At 41.7% G+C, this 18441-nt stretch overlaps 2 protein-coding genes and 1 long non-coding RNA gene across 5 annotated transcripts in view; 1 reads left to right on the top strand and 2 right to left on the bottom strand.

The window, feature by feature from the left end:
- LOC119617346 overlaps window positions 1–5064 on the bottom strand; it is a 46397-nt gene extending 41333 nt beyond the window's left edge. For both annotated transcript variants that reach the window (XR_005233581.1, XR_005233582.1), the window contains exons 1-2: window positions 4955–5064; window positions 3892–3992 (exon numbers count right to left, since the gene is read on the bottom strand). This is a non-coding gene — a long non-coding RNA (uncharacterized LOC119617346). The remainder of the gene's footprint in view (window positions 1–3891; window positions 3993–4954) is intronic.
- Window positions 5063–11817, top strand: zdhhc15b (zinc finger DHHC-type palmitoyltransferase 15b). 2 transcript variants are annotated; one of them, XM_017424192.3, is made up of 11 exons: window positions 5065–5249; window positions 5558–5584; window positions 5685–5779; window positions 5864–5984; window positions 6241–6310; window positions 6742–6774; window positions 6863–6983; window positions 7138–7270; window positions 7443–7569; window positions 7982–8100; window positions 9980–11817. In XM_017424192.3, the coding sequence occupies exons 1-11, from the start codon at window positions 5132–5134 to the stop codon at window positions 10021–10023; spliced, it is 1008 nt and encodes a 335-aa protein (XP_017279681.1). In that variant the 5' UTR covers window positions 5065–5131; the 3' UTR covers window positions 10024–11817. The 2 variants fall into 2 exon arrangements, with proteins under 2 accessions (XP_037833320.1, XP_017279681.1); XM_037977392.1 differs by having other exon boundaries at window positions 5063–5249; window positions 7982–11817.
- On the bottom strand, window positions 11207–18395 carry uprt (uracil phosphoribosyltransferase (FUR1) homolog (S. cerevisiae)). The gene is made up of 7 exons (XM_017424193.3): window positions 17855–18395; window positions 16304–16346; window positions 16141–16210; window positions 15855–15917; window positions 14437–14598; window positions 13664–13762; window positions 11207–12125 (listed from the first exon to the last, which is right to left on the bottom strand). Exons 1-7 carry the CDS (start codon window positions 18100–18102, stop codon window positions 12019–12021), a joined length of 792 nt encoding a protein of 263 aa, XP_017279682.1. The 5' UTR covers window positions 18103–18395; the 3' UTR covers window positions 11207–12018.
- Window positions 18396–18441: the final 46 nt, after the last annotated feature.

Genomic DNA, 18441 nt, shown 5'->3' with positions numbered 1-18441 from the left:
ATATGAAGCAGAGGCTCTGCTGAAAACCGTTTCTCCCTGCTCCGCCGAGTGCCGCGCGTGCTGATGTCACGGCAGCTCAATGGTTTTCCAGAAGCCCGCCGCGTCCGTCGGCGGGGTGAGAACCAGACGTTGAGGCTCTGCAGTCGCCCTCGGGGTCAGGAACATGTGGCCGTATGACGTAAAAAACCCAGAAACGACGTGCATTATTCTCCCTAATTCCAACCTGACACGTTCATGCGTGCGTAATGCATCAAAACAAGACATTTCTCGGTGCAATTCATTGGTGTTAACAGGTTAAATTTAGAGTGGATTAGGCCGCTCTCTGTGTTGTGTTAAGTTAAATTGCTAATGACTTGCGTGACCATAATCGGTGAAGTCATGGCTGTGTTTTGTTGTACTGGTCTGCTTCTCTAATTACTCCCATGCTCATGTCTGAAGTTTGCACACATACTTTTTGTCTAAATGTGGGCAATTCAAAACAGCAGCTCTTTGATCACCTGGATGCACACCAATGACAATATGTTACGATGAGTGCAGACTTTCCAATATGTGCTCCGCGTTGACTTCAAACGGATGCACACATGATGAACTCTGCCCGTCCAGACGCTGAAGCATGCGGGGAATGAAATGGAAATCCTATAAAACGCAATACTGCATCATCTTGTGGTGTTGCAGGGGAACAGAGACAGACATGAAGCGTATCAACAAGCAAAACAAGTAAAGGCCAAGCATTCCTTAAAGGAATGCATATTGTCCACTGCCTTTCATGCCAAAGTTTTGAACTTAAGTCCCCTTATGTTAAGAAATAATAAAGTTACAGCCATTTTGGTCAAATCTTGAAAATACTGTCATACGCGATTTCACGTGCTATTGTGAGATCTTGCACAATCTGTTAGCTCTCAAAGTACCTGTTGGCAATGACTCTCAACTACTACCACATCAAGTTTTAGCTCAATAACTGTAAAACTGACTGAGTTACAGCCATTTTGGGGTTTGATAAGGTCCATTATCTGTGGCAGCCATCATAAATTGGGTTGACTCCCAAAGTTAACCAGTTATGGATGTGCATCCAGCGATTACTTAGTGAGGGTTTCATAAAACTTATCAAGTGGTTCATTGGATATTTTGCTAACAGACACACTGGGTTGACTCCAACAGTTAATAGCAACGTTTTAAGCAACAAGTTTGTGCAACGAGTAGCCCACAAAATATGTATATGTATATGTATTGGTGATGACTCTCTGCTACTATCACACTTAGTTTAACTTCTTTAAAAATGGCTGAGTTTTGAACATTTTTGCGTTTGGTAAAGTCAGTTTGTAGTCAGACCATCTTAAACTGACTAAAAGTTTTGTAGATGTACATCCAGTGATTACTTTGTGAGAGTTTCATTAAAATTTCTTCAGTGATTAATGAGATATTTTGCTAACAGACAGAGTGTTAACGTCAAAATTTTAGGCAAAGCTTTCACAGGATCTGTTAGCGCTTGGAGTATGTGTTGGAAATGAGTCTCAGCAACCAACACAACTAAGTTTTAGCTCAAAATATATTTAAAAAAAAAATCACAGAGTTGTAGCAATTTTTGTGTTTGGTCAGGTCGGTTAGCTGTGACCACCATTTTGAAATAGGCTGACTCCAAAAGCTAATCAGTTGTACAGGTACGTGTAATGATTAGTTTCTCAGAATTTCACTAAAATCCCTCCATTGGTTCACGAGATATTTCCCTCACACTACAGAGAAACCAACACATGCACATCATCGTCCGTACAATCCCTATTCTTTCCCCTTGTTCCTCAGCCACACACACACACACGGACACACTCTTAAAATTAACCACCATCCCCTTTGCTTTAGCATCAGCAGCATTCTCTGTATTAGTTGTGACTGCACAAGAGTCTCAGGGGTCAAATGAAGCGCGCCCCTCTAAGTGCCACTTCATCTTCAAGGCAGCAGCTCAAAAACAAAACTCCCATAACGCCGTACTGCGTCTTCCCCCCACATTGTTCTGCCATTCGCCGGGTAGAGACCCAGCATGGCGGTTCATTGTCAAACCCTGATCCTTTGGCACTTTTCTGCCGCCACGCATGATTTCCGCCCCCCCCTTCCACCACCAAACGGGCTCTCCTCCAGCCCCTACTGTCTGTTTATGTAGACTACCACCGGGGCGGCGAGGAATGCGCCTCTGCTCGCACACATCTCAGGGCCGAGGAGTCTGCCTCGACCTGCTGATACGAGCTGTTTATGTTTTGCCTCCGCGCCGGGGTGAATGTTTTGATTAAAAAGGCCGTTACTATTTTGCTAGTCACAATGAGTTTGCAGCGGAGGGGTTTGCCGGCGTGCTGATGGATGGATTGCCGCTCCCTGCCTCCAGTGAGCGGTTGAGTGAGAGAGGAGCTGTCATCGCCCGGCTGCCGACACCGCGGCCCGAAGGGGAGGGGGAAGGCGGGGCGGCGGAGCCCGCATGTGTCGAAGTGGCAGAAGATGTGAGGGGAGAGGGCTCCGAGGGGAAAGAGAGAAAAAGAGCGGCGCACATGTGTGATGGAGGAGAGGTCCGCTCTGGGCGCAGCTCACCTCACACCCTCGTCCCAGAAGGCCCCGCGCAAGAGGGGTCTGCTGCATTACGTAAGCCTGGGAAGGCAGGTGGTCCTCACAGGCTCCTCTACGCAGCCTGCAAGTCCAAGTGGTCCAGTAACCCAAAGGTCCCATGACGTGATAAGGAGTTTCACAGCGTGCAGCAATGAGGAGACAATTGCACTTGTCTTGGACGGGAAACGTCAGAGGATGACGGCAGGCCATAAATCGTGAAAGCAAAAGGAGGATACTACATTTCTGTAAAGAGACTCAGGGACACAGTAGGGATGAGCTTTAAGGAGCTGCAGGCTGAGCTAATCAAAGTGACGTTTGCAATTTTCTCCTCCTTTTTGATCTCGCAAATGTTGAGAGACACACAAAAACACAAGTCTGTGCTCCAACAAGTCCAACCGCTTGAGTTAATTAGATGAAACAAAAGGAACGTTTCAGACCCGGTGAGGTGCCGCTCTGTGGCAAGGTTACGGACAATTAACACCTTGTTTGCTGCTCTCTGAACAACCTTAGCTTGGGAGAAGAGGAGTTTAATTTCAACTGGGTTGACAAGGTGACAGCTAGGCCGAGCAAGGCCGAAAGTAAAGCCAAAATGTGCCGTCAACAAAACAACTCTAACCTCGGAAGCTTCAGAGTGGTTTTTGAGAACGCTGTTTTATAAAGTTTTTGGAATGCCATCACTTTCTGGCAGTAAATATGATATGATATGTTAGCTGCTGCAACTATTTGCACTTGCAAAAAAACCCACAGAATTCTGTGTAATACAAAACTGAAAAACGTGTAAAGATTTATAAAATTACATTTTCATTAACAGCTATAAATTTGTGAGACTGGAGTTGTTTTAAGATGCCAGCAGTTCACTTTAGGTTCTCATGCCACTCAGACTAGCCATCAACTCGTCAACTTGGTCCAAAATAACCTCTGTTTCTCCAAACTGAGGTCGTTCAGAGAGCTGTCTGTAACAGGTAAGATATTAATTGTTCGTCACCTTTCCGCTTCAAAAGATCTGAACTGTCTTTAATGCTCACCATCACTTACAGAGCAGGTTAAACAAATCCTCCAAAGTCTGAGCTCAGTTAGGAGATGCTTAGCTTGTGTCTGAGGTGAGGAAGCTTCAAATGATTGATTTTAAAAAGGTCTCACATCGCCTCCTGCTGGACAGTCCTGCGAAGTACATGACTTACAGACGCTTGATGTAAAATAGTTTTCTTTGAAGGCTAAGAAACTTTAAAGCATCTTCAGTGTCTTTAAAAGGCCCGTGGGGGTAAATTGTTGTAAAAAGAAGTTCAACAGGAAGAGTTCACTCACCCTCAGTGAAAAAGAGACTCAGTAGGTGAAGCAAGATGATGAAGCTGTCATTGAGTTTCCCATAGAACGTCTGTCACCATCCAGAGCGGAGACAATGAGCTCTGATAAATTATAAAATAAAAACTGAGACTCAAGGAAAGAAAACAAAAAGAACTTTAAATCTGATGAATCACGGGGTTATTAGGGAGAACTCATCATCAATTGTTCTCTGAGAAAAACTAATGATATTTTTAAAAAATCTTTTATTTTTGATGTTTTATTCTATTTAGGATCATATTTTCAGTATCATTTAGAATTATATGTGTTTGTAGTCAGCCGATAGTTCACGTGAAAAGAAAAAACAATCAGCTGAGCCATCAGGAATGAGTTAATTAGACTTTAGGGAATATTTGTAGTTTTGTCCATTTTTTAAAAACTAGAAAAGCTGTTAAACATTAAGTCTGATGTTATCCTGAATTCATCAAAAGTATTCCAAGTAGAGAAACTATTTTCTGCTTTAATGCAATGGTACATTTATTACATTTTATTTGTAATCCTTTGCAATATATGACCTGATAATCGTTACGTTTAAAAAACACAGACAGACGGAAAGTACAAGAGCTACGTATACAGCTGTAATGATATTAACTTGTTTCTAAAGCAGCCCATTTCTGCTACTAAAAAGACAACTGCTATATCATAACTATGAGTTTCAAAATCACAATTATGGCTTTCAAAGTCATAATTATAAAATACAAAGTCAAAAGCATGAGTTTCAAAGCCAGAATTATGAGATAAAAGTCTGATAATATGTATCTCCTAATCATTAATTATCTCATAACACTTTGAAGTCACAAATATGACTTTGAAACCCATATTTATGACTTTTTGGCTGACAGCATTTGACCACTTTTGTTTTGAGGGTTTTAGTGGCAGAAATGGACTTCCATAAGTTTCAGTGAACAATATTCAGTGGAGCCTGGACATTGATATGGTTTTAATTACTACTGAAGGAGCAGCTATTCTCATTCTTAAACTATTTAGATCCTTTCAACGTGCATATTAAGGATATCTACATACATACCTTTTTGTTCAAGCTGAAACAAGCACAAGTTTGATGTAAATCGCGTGTTTTATCTGACGCAGCTGATCATACAGCCATGAGTGACGTCAGCTGCGGTAAATCGATCCCAGATGTCGCGGATAGCGGAGGCCCAGGATTAGTAATGGAGCGCCGATAAGCGGGAATGAATGATGGAACATGGCTCTCTCCAGAGGTTTGCGATGCTGTCAGAGGGTTTTCTCCTGGATCCCTGTCCTCATTATCACAACCGTCGTGTTGTGGTCCTATTATGCTTATGTCTTCGAGCTGTGTCTCGGTAAGTGACTAGGACTGTGTTCGTCTTTTGTTTCGGCGCGCGGCAGCGTCCCACAACAACGACGTTATTGAGACGCAGGGCTGGAGCTAAAGAGGGAGGCGGAAGTGGCCTCAAATGTGTGCTTTTATTAAGTTAGTTTGTCTAATTTAATTTCTTCTTGTCACTGAGAGCCCAGCCTTGTTGTTGTTGTTATTTTCATACGGAAATACAGCCTGGCTAATTGTGTTAGCTTATTTCGAAGACATAAACTTGTGTTGTTAGCTTCCAGCTACTTTTTTAAAATGTCTTTATTGTTCCTGTTTTGACAGTTACAATCCGTAATACATTGGAAAAAGGTAAGATACCTCCCTATATTTCTCAGTCCAAGCAGTGTGAACATTCAGAGGATAAATTCAGCTCATGTCATGGTTGTTTTCTGTCATTTTGTGCTTGCAGTGGTATATTTACTGGTGTTTCATGTCTGCTTTGGGATGTTCTTCTGGACCTACTGGAAGTCCATATTCACCCCTCCTGCTACACCATGTAAAAAGGTACCTGGAAATTAGCATTTGATAATATGAAAACAAATGATGGGGGTGGGGGGGACACAGATTGAGTTGATATTTCTGGTTTAGTTTCAGCTGTCCTACTCAGACAAGCAGCGGTACGAGATGGAGGAGAGGCCAGACGCTCAGAAGCAAATCCTGGTTGACATAGCAAGGAAGCTGCCCATTTTCACCCGAGCCCAATCAGGAGGTGAGTTCCCCTGTCAAGACAGGCGAAAATCCTTTAGGCACGACTCATCACGCCGGACGCAACCCGCAGTGAAAGCAAGTAGGCTGGAGCGATTCGACGCGTGCTCTCCTGAGCGTCCACGTCCGGAGTAATCAAGCCGGTGTTTGCTTTTCATTAGTGCTGATTGCCGAGAGCGAGCTTGAGGCCGCAGGAAGTGTGTGAGGCTGATGCTCAGCTCAAATGTCGTCCATTCAACTAGAAATGCTCTTGTCTCCAGCTATCAGGTTCTGTGACCGCTGCCAGGTGCTGAAGCCTGACCGCTGTCACCACTGCTCCGTGTGTGAAACGTAAGCCTCTCTTTTCACCCCAACACATTCACCTCAGTCGGATCGCCCCCGGCGAGCAGTAATGGTGTATTCAGGCAGTGTTGTGATGGTTAGATGGTCTTGTTGTTTTCTTTATTTGTAGGCAGGCTGTAGCTCTTCAAGACAAATCAGTGCAGCTCCTTGGCAAAAAGAAGTCAACTGATAGCTGTCGGAATAAATAAGGGGGGAAAAAAGTTGGGCTATAAAGAAAATTAAGTGTTATGATGGTATAACAGTAAGATATTTACAGCTTTGATGGATTCTTATGATGTGAAAAAGCACCAGATGAGCTGAGCCTTAATGGAAGCATTAAAACTTGTTGTAATTTAATAAATATTTTGATCCACTGACTGTTTTTAATGCCAAGATCTCAAGATAATGTGGTAAAAAGTGTTGTTTTTTCCCCCTTTAAGTTGTGTCTTGAAGATGGACCATCACTGTCCCTGGTAAGTTATAACTCGGCCTTTGTTTTAAAGTTAGAATGGATTGATTTATAGATTGTGCTCTGACCTCGGGGTTTGTTTTCCCCCTCAGGGTTAACAACTGTGTTGGTTTTTCCAACTACAAGTTCTTCCTCCTTTTCCTCGCCTACTCTATGCTGTACTGTGTCTTCATCGCAGCAACGGTTTTTCAGTATTTCCTCAAGTTCTGGGTGGTAAGTGTCCTCGTTCACCCACTCACCGTCCGACGGTCCAATCTGTGCATATCAGCACAAATGTATTGATGGCAGAGGTCAAAGGTTATTTGAGGTTATTTTGTAAAGCTCATGATTTTCTAATGATCCCAAGTTGTTCTTTTTTTTTTTACAGGGAGACTTGCCAAATGGACCTGCAAAGTTTCACATCCTCTTCCTCATGTTCGTGGCACTCATGTTCTTCGTCAGTCTTATGTTTCTCTTTGGCTACCACTGTTGGTTGGTTGCCAAGAACAGATCCACGTTAGGTGAGAGTTTGTCTTTTTTTATTTTAAACTTGCGCAAATTTAATTGATGCACTTTTTTTGTTTTTCTGAGCTTAAAGGAAAAAGGAGTAACAAAAACAAAATAGCAGGATTGTGGTATGAAAACACATTCTGACCCACAGCTCTTCTTTTTTTTTTTTTGCCCCTGTTCCAGAGGCCTTCTCAGCTCCGGTATTTGTCAGCGGACCGGACAGAAATGGGTTCAACGTTGGCCTACGCAAGAACCTGCAGCAAGTATTCGGAGAAGATAAGAGAATGTGGTTCATCCCCGTTTTTACAGGGTGGGTTTTCAGCCTGGGAGTCAAAGACAAAAAGTTTCCAATGGAGTTCTGCAAAAGACAAAGTTTAAAAAAAAAAAAGAACTATAAAACAAAATAATTTAGTAATATGTTAGCGAAGGTTGATTAGCTGCAGCGGCTATATTGAATTAGGTTGACTCCAGAAGTTAATCTGTTCTTAATGTATCTAATTGTTATTTTCTTAGAGTTTCAGTAAAATCTATGTAATGTTTCATGACGTAATTTGCTAACCTGATTATTATGGCCATAATAATCAAAATATAGAAGATGTAGGCAGGTGGTTAATCAGATGTATCAACACTGAAACTAAAACGTGTCAAACGAAGAACTGGGAACTAGTAACGGCCTTAAAATTAATTAACCTCGATTTCCTTTTGCTCCTTTTTAACGCCAGCCAAGGAAACGGCCACTACTTCCCTTTGAGGAGTCAGAGTTCTGAATCTCACAACCCCCTATTAGCTCATGAGGACATGTGGGAGGAGTCCGACGAAGGGTCTGAAGAAGGAAGTTTGGGTGAGTTTGCTTATGTCCACATGGACGGGGGGGCCGTTTTGTTACTCAGCAGGCTGCGTTTGTTACTCATGGGCTCACTGCTGCGTACCCGTGTGTCTCTGTGTCCTTGTCTGGGAGTAAGTTAGGGTTAGATGTCTCCGAAAGGCGTCTGAGGTAATTGGCAAACATCAGCCTGTCTTGACATTACAGTAGGTGGTAATACTAATACTCTACTAGATTAAATCAGCTTTGGGGCAGCTGCCAAGGTGGACGTGAAGAGACCTGTGGCAGGCGGCCATCTTTTAGTACCCGTGAAAGTATGAGTGAGCAGTGACCAAAGCTAAAGTACGAATTACCCTGAAACCCAAATAGGATTTAGAATCTGGGAAATAAGGATTTTCAAAATTCGCATAACTAAAAGGATTTTTTTAGCAGTGTATTTAGTTCAGTTCCGTTTGTTTATGTGGGGCCTGTTCACAACAAAGGTCGTCTCAGAGCACCGTAGAAAAGAATTTACTCCACAGCTTTACCAGTTTTATCCAGAACAGGACCTGATGAACTGGTTCCACATTTCTGAGGAGCTGTTATATTTATCTTCATAAGTGTAACAGCTGGTGTGTTTTGCCACAACATAAATACACAGTTGATTTTAAAAAATGCAGCTGTGAAGTACTACATTAGAGATGAGGGTTACAAGATTAAAAAAAAAAAGTCCCCCCCTCTGTAAAGTGTTACTCACCACATCATGTGGTCATCACATGCTTTAATATTTGTCTGAAAGCTAATTCAGCAGTATTGTATTGTTTTTTAATTTTACGTCCACTTTTTGCTGTCTAACTGCTTCTGTATACTATTTCAGTCATTCACATATCAAAACTTTCAGCTCATTCAAGAGACGGGTGCTGTGACTTTTGGTGTTTGTATTGTTTGTGCTTCTCAAAACAATTTAACTTTATTTACAACAAATTTTCCATAGAAATACATCAAGATCTCTTCAGTTCCTTCAAAAAACATTGTTCTCCTGGAAATCTGCTCCTGCGATACTTTTTTTGTGTTTTTTTACTGTGTTGCTTCTTTTAGCTTTTAACACTTCAGTTCTTCAGCAAACTCGGCGTTCACAGTTTTATCTGTAAAAAACAGAGTTCCTCTAATTTGGCTAAATATGTCACAAGGCAGCACGGTGGTGCAGTAAGAAGGCTGGGTGGAGTTCGCACGTTCTCCTCTCCTCGTGCACTTGTGGGTTTTCTCTAGGTAAGCCGGTTTCCTCCCACAGACCAAAAACCTGCATGTTGGGTTCATTGGTAACTCCGAACTGTTCCTAGATGTTCATCTCGTTTGTCTCTATGTCCCTGTGATGGACTTGCGACCTGTCCCAGGGTGTCCCCCCCTGCCCCACACACAGTGACTGCTGGAGATGAGCACCAGCTTCCCCCGACCCTCATAGGAGAAACGGGTTAAAAAATTAAAAAATAATAATAATAATAATGAGTGGATGGATTTTACCAGGCTTCAGCTGCATTTGATCTTACTAGTTCTGTACCAGGAGCCAGATGAAATAGATTAAAAAAAAATGCATAAACACATCTTACTAATTGTAATCTATTTTCCGTATTTTTCTCAAAATTAAAGATTCACAGTAAAACACCCAATCAAAAGCCACCTTTCACCAGCTCCTCTCTACACTTAGACACATTGGTAGCCTCTTATTTTAAAGACTTACACGCTGCTATGCATCTTCTTTTCTTTATCCTTTTGTTGGCATTGATTTTGTTTAGAGGTCTGAAATTCAGCCGTGGTGTTTTGCTGCCACCTGGTGGCCACATGAAGCACACCCTCTGCAGTTCCAGAACCCCTGAAAAAAGCATGTTTGTTCGTTGATGTGAATTTTCTCTCGTTGCAGTCGAGGATGTCGACCCCTCCGTTACCATCGAGATGGAGGAATAAATAACACTTGTGCAGAGGCTGTAAACTTTTATCAGACATACTGTGTGACCATGAAAGCAAACGCATTCCATGTGGGACGCTGGAGGGAGGGAGCGGAACGCGAGGATCGCAGCTTGCGTTTGGATCGCCTTTGCCAATGCCCCCCCCCCTCCCGATGTTTCAGTTCACCGGATAACCAGCAGAGGCATAATCTCTCCTTTTAAAGACGGATAACCTTTAGTTTTATTAGGAAAACAAGTTCAGTCAATACCTCATCGTCTCGAAATGTATTTATTAGGTTATTTTGATAATTTGCGACAAAGCTGAGGAAGTGGGAACCATCTCATCGTGTCTGTGCCTCTGTTTCAGAGTTGACTTTACAGTGTTGCACTTTACTTCGACTGCAGTGTGGTATTTAAAACTGACCTCACACCCTGAGAGCTCCAGAGTCTTAATATATTATATAAAAACCCAGACTTACCTTTTTTTTTTTTTAGTTTTTTTGCGTTGAACACGAGCACATTAGAGAATCAAACCTGACCAATGCCTTCTTTCCTCGAGTATTCCTTTATGTCGGGAGGGAAGTTCTTCCGGGAATGTAGCCTGCCTGCGAACGCATCGTGTTGACACTTTGGACGTACTGTAAGTTTCTGGAACCTTTATAATCCTGGTTTAACAGAAGTATTTTGACACCTTGTAGTTAAAAAATGTCATTAACATATCTCATATCTGATCAGACAAGTGACGATAACCAGAACTAACACAGCGACATCTGAGCTAACACAATTTAATTTATGAAGGCAAACCTAACGTTTGTTTCACTTTTTAATATTCTTAATATATACATGTTGTGATTTAAATGCTGTTGGCTCCTTTATCAAGTAAAAAAAGGCAGTGATAAGGTCGGGGTAAGCTTATTCTGACTACTGTAACTTGTTTTTTATCATATCGGCTGCCCCCCTCGTCCTAAAACTGTACATATTTATAAAACTGATCCTCGTCCACTGGATGGTGGAGGACAGCGGCTGTTTGCAGTATATTTGTTTTGTTTTTTTAAATACGTATTTATGTATTGCTAAATGTTTAATATCTTTGAAAATGATTCTGCTCATCAAGACCGTTCATTCATTTAGCGTATTTAACCAGTTTCTGTATCAAAGGCTGATTATTGGAGTGAAAAAGTCCGGCCTTGAATCAAATCTAGATGCTTTTTGATTGGGATAGTTTTAAGTCGAATCCTGTCTGTTTTGTTATTGTTTTTTTTTTGTTGGATAAGCCAAATCAAACACTGCTCAAATCTGAAAAGTCCTTTTTTTGTTAATTTAAACTGTATCTTTGATCTGAGGTGTGTATAAAGCTGTTAGGATTTCTGTCGGTGTTGAGTGTTTCATATCGTCCCGTCTATTTATTGTGATAATGGTCCGATTTATTATTTTAATTTTATTTTAGGCGTGTGTGTAGGGAGTAATTTTTACCTGCTGCAGGCAGTGTCTGGATATTTTGGTCTTTCTGTAACACTTTAAACAATTGAAACGATGTACTTGTATTGAAACTGTAGGACACAGAGTTCATCAGGCTGTTTGACCCAGTTGGCAGAGAAGCCGATCCGTGGAATAGAACGTGATTTCTTCTGAACTGTGTTTGGAGTTTGGTGATTGTGGTGCTCCCCCCCACCCCTCCCTGTTTTTACCACTTCAAACTCACCAGGAAAAACCTCAACACACTTTAGTTTTTTTCTGTTCTGTCTGTAAACAAATATAAACTCTTTATTGATCCACCAGTTAACATGCAAAATAAAAACGATCCACATTTTAATTGTCGTGGTTTTTCTCTCTCTACAGCATGAGCACACGCAGCAATAAATACAAACAATACGATGGTTGATTTGGAGTCAGTTTAGAAACTCTGTAAGTAGCAGTATATGGCACAACGAGGAGAACATGAGATACGAGACGAAGTAGACGCAAAATGTACCCAAAGCATTCTGCAGATCATGTTCCTCAGGTTGTCCTGGTTTCAGTCGGTGCCGAAGTATCTCTGTCCGAAATGTGTTGGAGCGACTGGGTGAACCTCTGTGGTCAGGATGGTGATGTCTGGGAATTCCTGGATTATGGATTTGGCTCCTACAAGAGGCAAAAAAAACAACAACACTGGTTTGCTTTTATTTTTCAAGCTTAAATTGTTTTAGCGCGCTGCTAACGTTGCGGAGAAATGAAAGAACTAGAAGGAAACGTGTGAGCAATTTCCTGTTTTTCGATAGACGCCTGAAAGTCAACGAACTTCCTGTAAATCACAGACGTTCAGCGATTACTCAAGGAAAACCAACACCCGACAAAGTACAGATAAAAATTTGTCTCAGAGGCCTCGGGCTTCAAAAACAAATTGGAAACTGACAAACTCGGCTGACTTACCAAAATAATAATCAGTGCTGTGATACTGAGCTGCTAAGCAGGATAAACAGCATTTAACCGCAGTTTACCTCAGATGTGTTTAATCTGCTGTCAAATAGAAGATTAGAGATTTGAAGAAACAGACAGGTTACCCAAAAGGGACTCTTAAAAAACAAAATGGGACATATGTCTGAGCACACAAATAAGTCCCTGATTTGACTTGCAGCAGATGTTATTCCGTCCTCACACACACACACACACACACGTCCTCATCCTAATCTATTCTCTCCACTGCCACCATTACATAAAGGCATCAAAAAGACTGAAGAACAATCTGGGGGGGAAAGAAAAAGAGAAAGAGGTTTGATCCTTTTCAAAACACTGAATTATAAAGTGCACTTTATGGCAACATGCCCTTCAGATTTAAATCTATCTTGTGTTAAGAGTGTATATTTTAACCTGACAGATTCAGCGAAAAAGGTCACAGAGTTAAAAAATAAATGAAAATCCTTCTACGGGAAACCTTGAACACTCACATTAAATGTCACCGTTATCTGGTCAAGGAGACACTGGTGGGAAACTACCGAGCAGCTTCATAAATTACCCGGCAACTACTAAAAAACTCGATTTAAATGGTTTCTGCTGGGAAAAGTCACATATCCAGTGTAAACATCAAATAATCTGATAAGATTAGCAGCATCTGTAAACAAATAACGCAGAATAATATATTAAAGGTGATTTTGTGCGACAATGCAAGACGTCACGCTCAGAGATTGTAAAAATGAAGGACTCTCAGCTACTACCAGGCCAAATTTGAGCTCAGTAATTGTAAATTTGACGGCCATCTTGAATTCGGCTGGCTCCAAGAAATAATCAGTCGTAGATGTACATCCAATAATTACTTCCTGAAAGCTTCATTAAAATCTGCCCAGTGTTTCATGTGATATTTTGCTAACAGACAGAGTTAACTCTGAAAAGTTCATGGCATAATTTTAAACAAAGATTTCAAACAATCTGAGATCAGTCTTGGAAACTACCACACCCAATTTTAGGTCTATATCTGTAAAATTGACTGAGTTATATCAAATTTAGTGTTTTTTAAGGTCAGTTGGCTGTGGCAGCCATCTTGAATCAGATTAACTCCAAAAGCTGATCGTTTGTAGCTGTACATCCAAGGATTACTTCCTGGTTCCACTAAAAGCCCGTCCTGTGGTTGGTGAGATATTTTGCGTAAACAGAAGGAACACCTGATTTCAGGTGCGCGGTTATACCGTGAGGCGTGGAGAAGAGGCTGAGGAGGATGATGTGTTTGGGCTGAACTCCATGTTCTATCAGCACCCTCACCGCCTCGATCACGGTGTTCCCTGTACCTGCACAAACACACAACGCAGGGGTTAGACGTGTGCACCGCATCCCTCTGGTTACAACGTCACTTTATCCAGAGAAAATAACGACCACATTCATTTAAAACTCCCCGAATTGTGACTATATAAAGATAGAATTTAATGAAGATATATTTCAAAGGTCGTGAGCTGGGAGCTGTACCTGTGAGCGTTGATTTGAGTGCTCAGCCTGTTAGCGCGCATCAATTAAACCCTATGTTCTTCTGTTCTGACATAATAAAATATGCTTTCAGCCGAGCACTTTCACCATCATCTTTTTTTTTTTAAGTGAGAACAGAAAAATGCAGCTTTATCACATCAGGAAACCGGGACTATTAAGATACTATTTTTGTTGGCCCTCATTATGCCATTCAGCAGCCTGGTGGCTAACTCTTCGGCAGTGTATAATTTACCCCATGAGAGCTATAATTATCAGAGCAGTGTGAATGGGCCTGTATGATGTGGAAATGCAGACTTGGTGGTGAAGGTCAACTCAAGTGAGACTTCTCAGAATGAATAAATGTATAAAAATGTTTTTTTTTTTTTTTTTTTGCTTTTGCATTTGCACAAAATTAGACATGTCTTGACATTTACGTGCGACTGAAGGTGGTTAACTGGAGTCGACGGGAAAGCAAAGCCGCGCTCAGCCTCCTTTCACTTACTGAGAATGGGGTACATGAGCAGCACTTTCCTCCGGTACACGTCCGGGGGGAACTTGGCGTAGTAGACCTTCGCCTTCTGGGTCTCCTCGTCACTCTGGATGAGGATCTTTCCGATGCGGATGGAGCGGCAGCAGTCCCGGAGACCCTGCTCCATGGCCTCGCCTGTGAGATTCAGAGATTTTCTCTTTACATGCGACTGCTTTTTTTCACCAGCGCTGATTTCATTAAAAGAAAAGGGGAAGGAAGGCATATCGCCCGCCGGTTTTCATGCCAGAGTTTTAGACTGAGATCAGTTTATTTTGACAAACAACAGAGTTATAGCAGCGTGGATCAAACCTTGACGATAACATCATGCCCGATCTCATGCGGTGTTGCGAGATCTTGCGCTCAGACTGCATGAGGTAAATGACTCTCAGCTACTACCACAAACTTTAACTCAATATTAGGGGTGGGTGATATTGCCAAAAAATTATATCACAATATATATTTCTTAAATATCGCGATAACGATACCACAGACGATATTCCACATTTTCTGCTTTTTACTTTTTTATTGTATTTGCCCAAATAAATATGTAACTTCAAAACTCCTTTTTTTTTACTTTTTATAAACAGATTTGACATCTCCACCCTGATCTGACACGACACGCTTGCATGAATCTGGTGGTCTGATCCACATCTTCTATTTTAAAACCAAAATAATTCCAAACAGAAGTGGCTCCTTTTTTTTGGAATTAAGTCGAGACTCGCAGGAGGTGATTCTGTGTTGTGCTCCGCCATGTTTGCTAGGTGGTGCTCGCAGCGCCTCGCGCTTCTTCTTTGTTTTAATGGCGGTTTGTAAACAACTATAGTAAGCATTACCGCCACCAGCTGGTAAGGTATGTGGACCACACAGCGCCTCACGCTGCACAGGTCAGGCTCCGTTAAATTACGTCATCATATGATATCGCAAGATTAATTTTTTCACCGTGTCAAAAGATTCACCTGTATTTCCGCAAACAAGACGATATGGCACACAAATGTCCTTACATAATAGCCATATTTGTGTTTGCTGTGGCAGTCATTTTGAATTAGATCGATTTCAAAGGTTAATCAGTTATTGAAGAGCATCCAAAGATCACTTTCTGACAGTTTCATTGAGACATTTGCTAACAGAATTGGTCCCAACACTCAGTGCCAAAGTGATCTTATTCAATGTGCAGCATTCAGTGTGTGTGTTAGGGATGACTCTTAGCTACCACACCAAATGTCAGCTCAATATTTTGGCGATAACTAGACTCTTCTTGAGACTTTTCGTTTCAGGATGTGCAGCTCTACAGACAAGTGGCAGATCACCTCTTTAAGCAAACCTTATCAAATGCCCTTAAAAAAAAAAAAAAAGTCCAACTTGCTGGAAGTGCTGCAGCAGCTTTAACTTACCACTTCGCATAATGCTGACTCCACAGTTGCCTCTTTCAAACTTGACACCTTCATACTTGTACCCTGAGGGGAAAAAAAAAAAGAAGAAGCGAGAGCAGTCACAAAAGAACCTGTTCTGATTAAGCCCACTCAAGCATATATAATTCTGGTGGTAAAAGACTCGAGGAAAAGAGGCACACGTTTATTTCTGCATGTGACTCACTTCGCTTTTAGAGCTCAGCCTTTTTTTTCCCTTTTTTAACCTTCAACATCAAACTTTACTTTATCATCAAGGAGAGATTCTCACCTGTCGGAGTGGTCACAGTGCACTCTGAGAAGGGGAGCTGATTCAAGCCCTCTTCCACTACTAGTCTGATCTGTTATTGGACACAGACAGAAGGAAAATAAAAAGGTGTACTTTACGAAAGTAAACAGAGTTTCACTGTGCAGCAGGACAGACAGGATCTTACCAGTCGGTCCGCACAAAAAACAAAATCTCCTCTGCTGGTTGTTCTGAAAATATAAAAAAACCCCACTTGATTACATGAGTTTAGATTGTTGAATCTTAATTAATATCTTAATAACCCGTTTAACATTTTAAGGGAATATTTCGGGGGGTGGGGGCACAGGACATGGAGCTCAAAACACTTAAAGTCCAAACAAAAACAAAACTCGCTAATATGCTATTCAATGCATAATTACATGATTTAAGTAGGAAGATATGTGACAGTGAATGTTATTCCCCCCTAATTACCATAAACATATGTTATTTGTCCCTAAATTAAGTTCAAACAATCTGTTTCCTAACATGTACAGCAGGGGTCTCCAATCCTGATCCTCGAGGGCCACCATCCTGCATGTTTTACTTGTTTCCCTGCTCCAACACACCTGATTCAGTGGTTAAATCACCTCTCCATGTTCTGCAGAAGCCTGTTAATCACCCATTGATTCAAATCAGGTGTGTTGGAGCAGAGAAACAAGTAAAACATGCAGGATGGTGGCCCTCGAGTACCAGGGTTGGAGACCACTGATGGTCTTAAATATTGTCCTTTCTCAATTCAACTTGAATTACATTCACTGAGTTATATGTTCAAACTAAAGACTTTGCTTCTATGACTGCATCCTCTTTAAATGTAAATAATAGGGGTGTGATGGTGCATGCATTCGTGTCGTGGTGATTCGGCACAGATGTTTGGAACAGGTGCTTAAACCAGACAAAAAAATACGTTTGTCAGCTGACAGTCGCTCCCATCTAGAGGCCGGCGCACACTTTCTTTCATTATTAAAACTGCATTATGCCAACGGCCTCAACGGAAAAGAAGTAGAGGAAGATAGTGTCTAATCACTCTGTAAACACAGCTTGAGTGGTTGGTTCAAACAACAAAAACCCCTCTACAGTCTCAGTGTAGACAGCTGCAGCAGGGGGGAGAGACAGTAACAAAACAAGAATAAAAAGGTATATTGAATCACCTTAAGTGGTATTGTTTTTGTACCGTAGGCTGTAAAAATGTATTAGTATTCAGGTACAATGCCTGCACCTTTTCAGGTACTACACCTGCATCATTCAACGAACAGCTGCAGTGATACACTTGTGTTTTTAAGGACAATTGTCTACCTTGACTTTTTTTTTTTTGGAGAAGCTTGTTTATTATATATTTTCAATTTAAAGAGATGTTTTTCAGTTCTGTGCCGTCTTATTTTGCATCAAGTGGACACATGAGCACTGTTTACAATTCAGACCAGAAGAAAAAGAAAGTACAATGTGATTATTTATTTTACAGTGAAGTTAGCTTTGTTTTACACTTAGAAGGGTGCTTTGTTTTTCTGATTTACATGTCTTAAATAAATTGTGATTTTGTTTTTGGATGAACTGTTCTTTGCCCTTTAGGGCACCGAACTGGCTACATTTTCCTACGATTCTTGAATCTTGAAGTCGAGGTTTAGGGTGCAGAACTACAAATATGAATATATAAAGTTGTCCTGGTATTCCCCCAGGCCTGTGTGGAGGAGTGAGAACTCACTTGTCCCTGATGATCGTCTGTAATTCACGGATCTGGTCGTTCAGAGGCAGCAGTTTCAGCTGAGGTCCCAGGTTCAGGTCGTCGTGGCTGACAGTGACAGCCTGTGGGGAAATGACCCCATCATCCGGCTCGGAGCCGCCGGTCAGTACCGCAGGTACGCTGCTGCTGTTAGCGAACCGAACCTGCTTCACCGGGTGCTCCTGGCCGCTGCTCACGCTGTTTAGCTGCTGATTGTGGCATGGCATCATGAACTCGGGGACGACAGGTTTTCCTTGCTTAAAGCCAGTTAGCGTTTTCTCGTCTGAGCGCCACACTTTGCTTACCCCGTTTGTTGTCTGACGGAGACAACGTGCTCCTACTTTTAGCTTCAACTCTTGTTTTTTTTTACGACTTACGCGGAAACATGGACACGGCAAATAAAAACCTATGAATAACGAAGCGAACTTTGTTGGAAGTCAATTTAACAACTATTAAAAAAATCCAAAAACGTGGCGTCGAGCTCCACTGTTTGCCCGCTAGCTGTAACCACTCCTCCGCTCGTTGATGAGGGCCGGATGTGACGCAGCCTCTCGTTGATGAGGGCCGGA

This window comes from Kryptolebias marmoratus, linkage group LG9 (genome assembly GCF_001649575.2).
Source record: "Kryptolebias marmoratus isolate JLee-2015 linkage group LG9, ASM164957v2, whole genome shotgun sequence".
Taxonomy (NCBI): Eukaryota; Metazoa; Chordata; class Actinopteri; order Cyprinodontiformes; family Rivulidae; genus Kryptolebias; species Kryptolebias marmoratus.
This window is presented reverse-complemented; position numbering and strand designations above follow the sequence as displayed.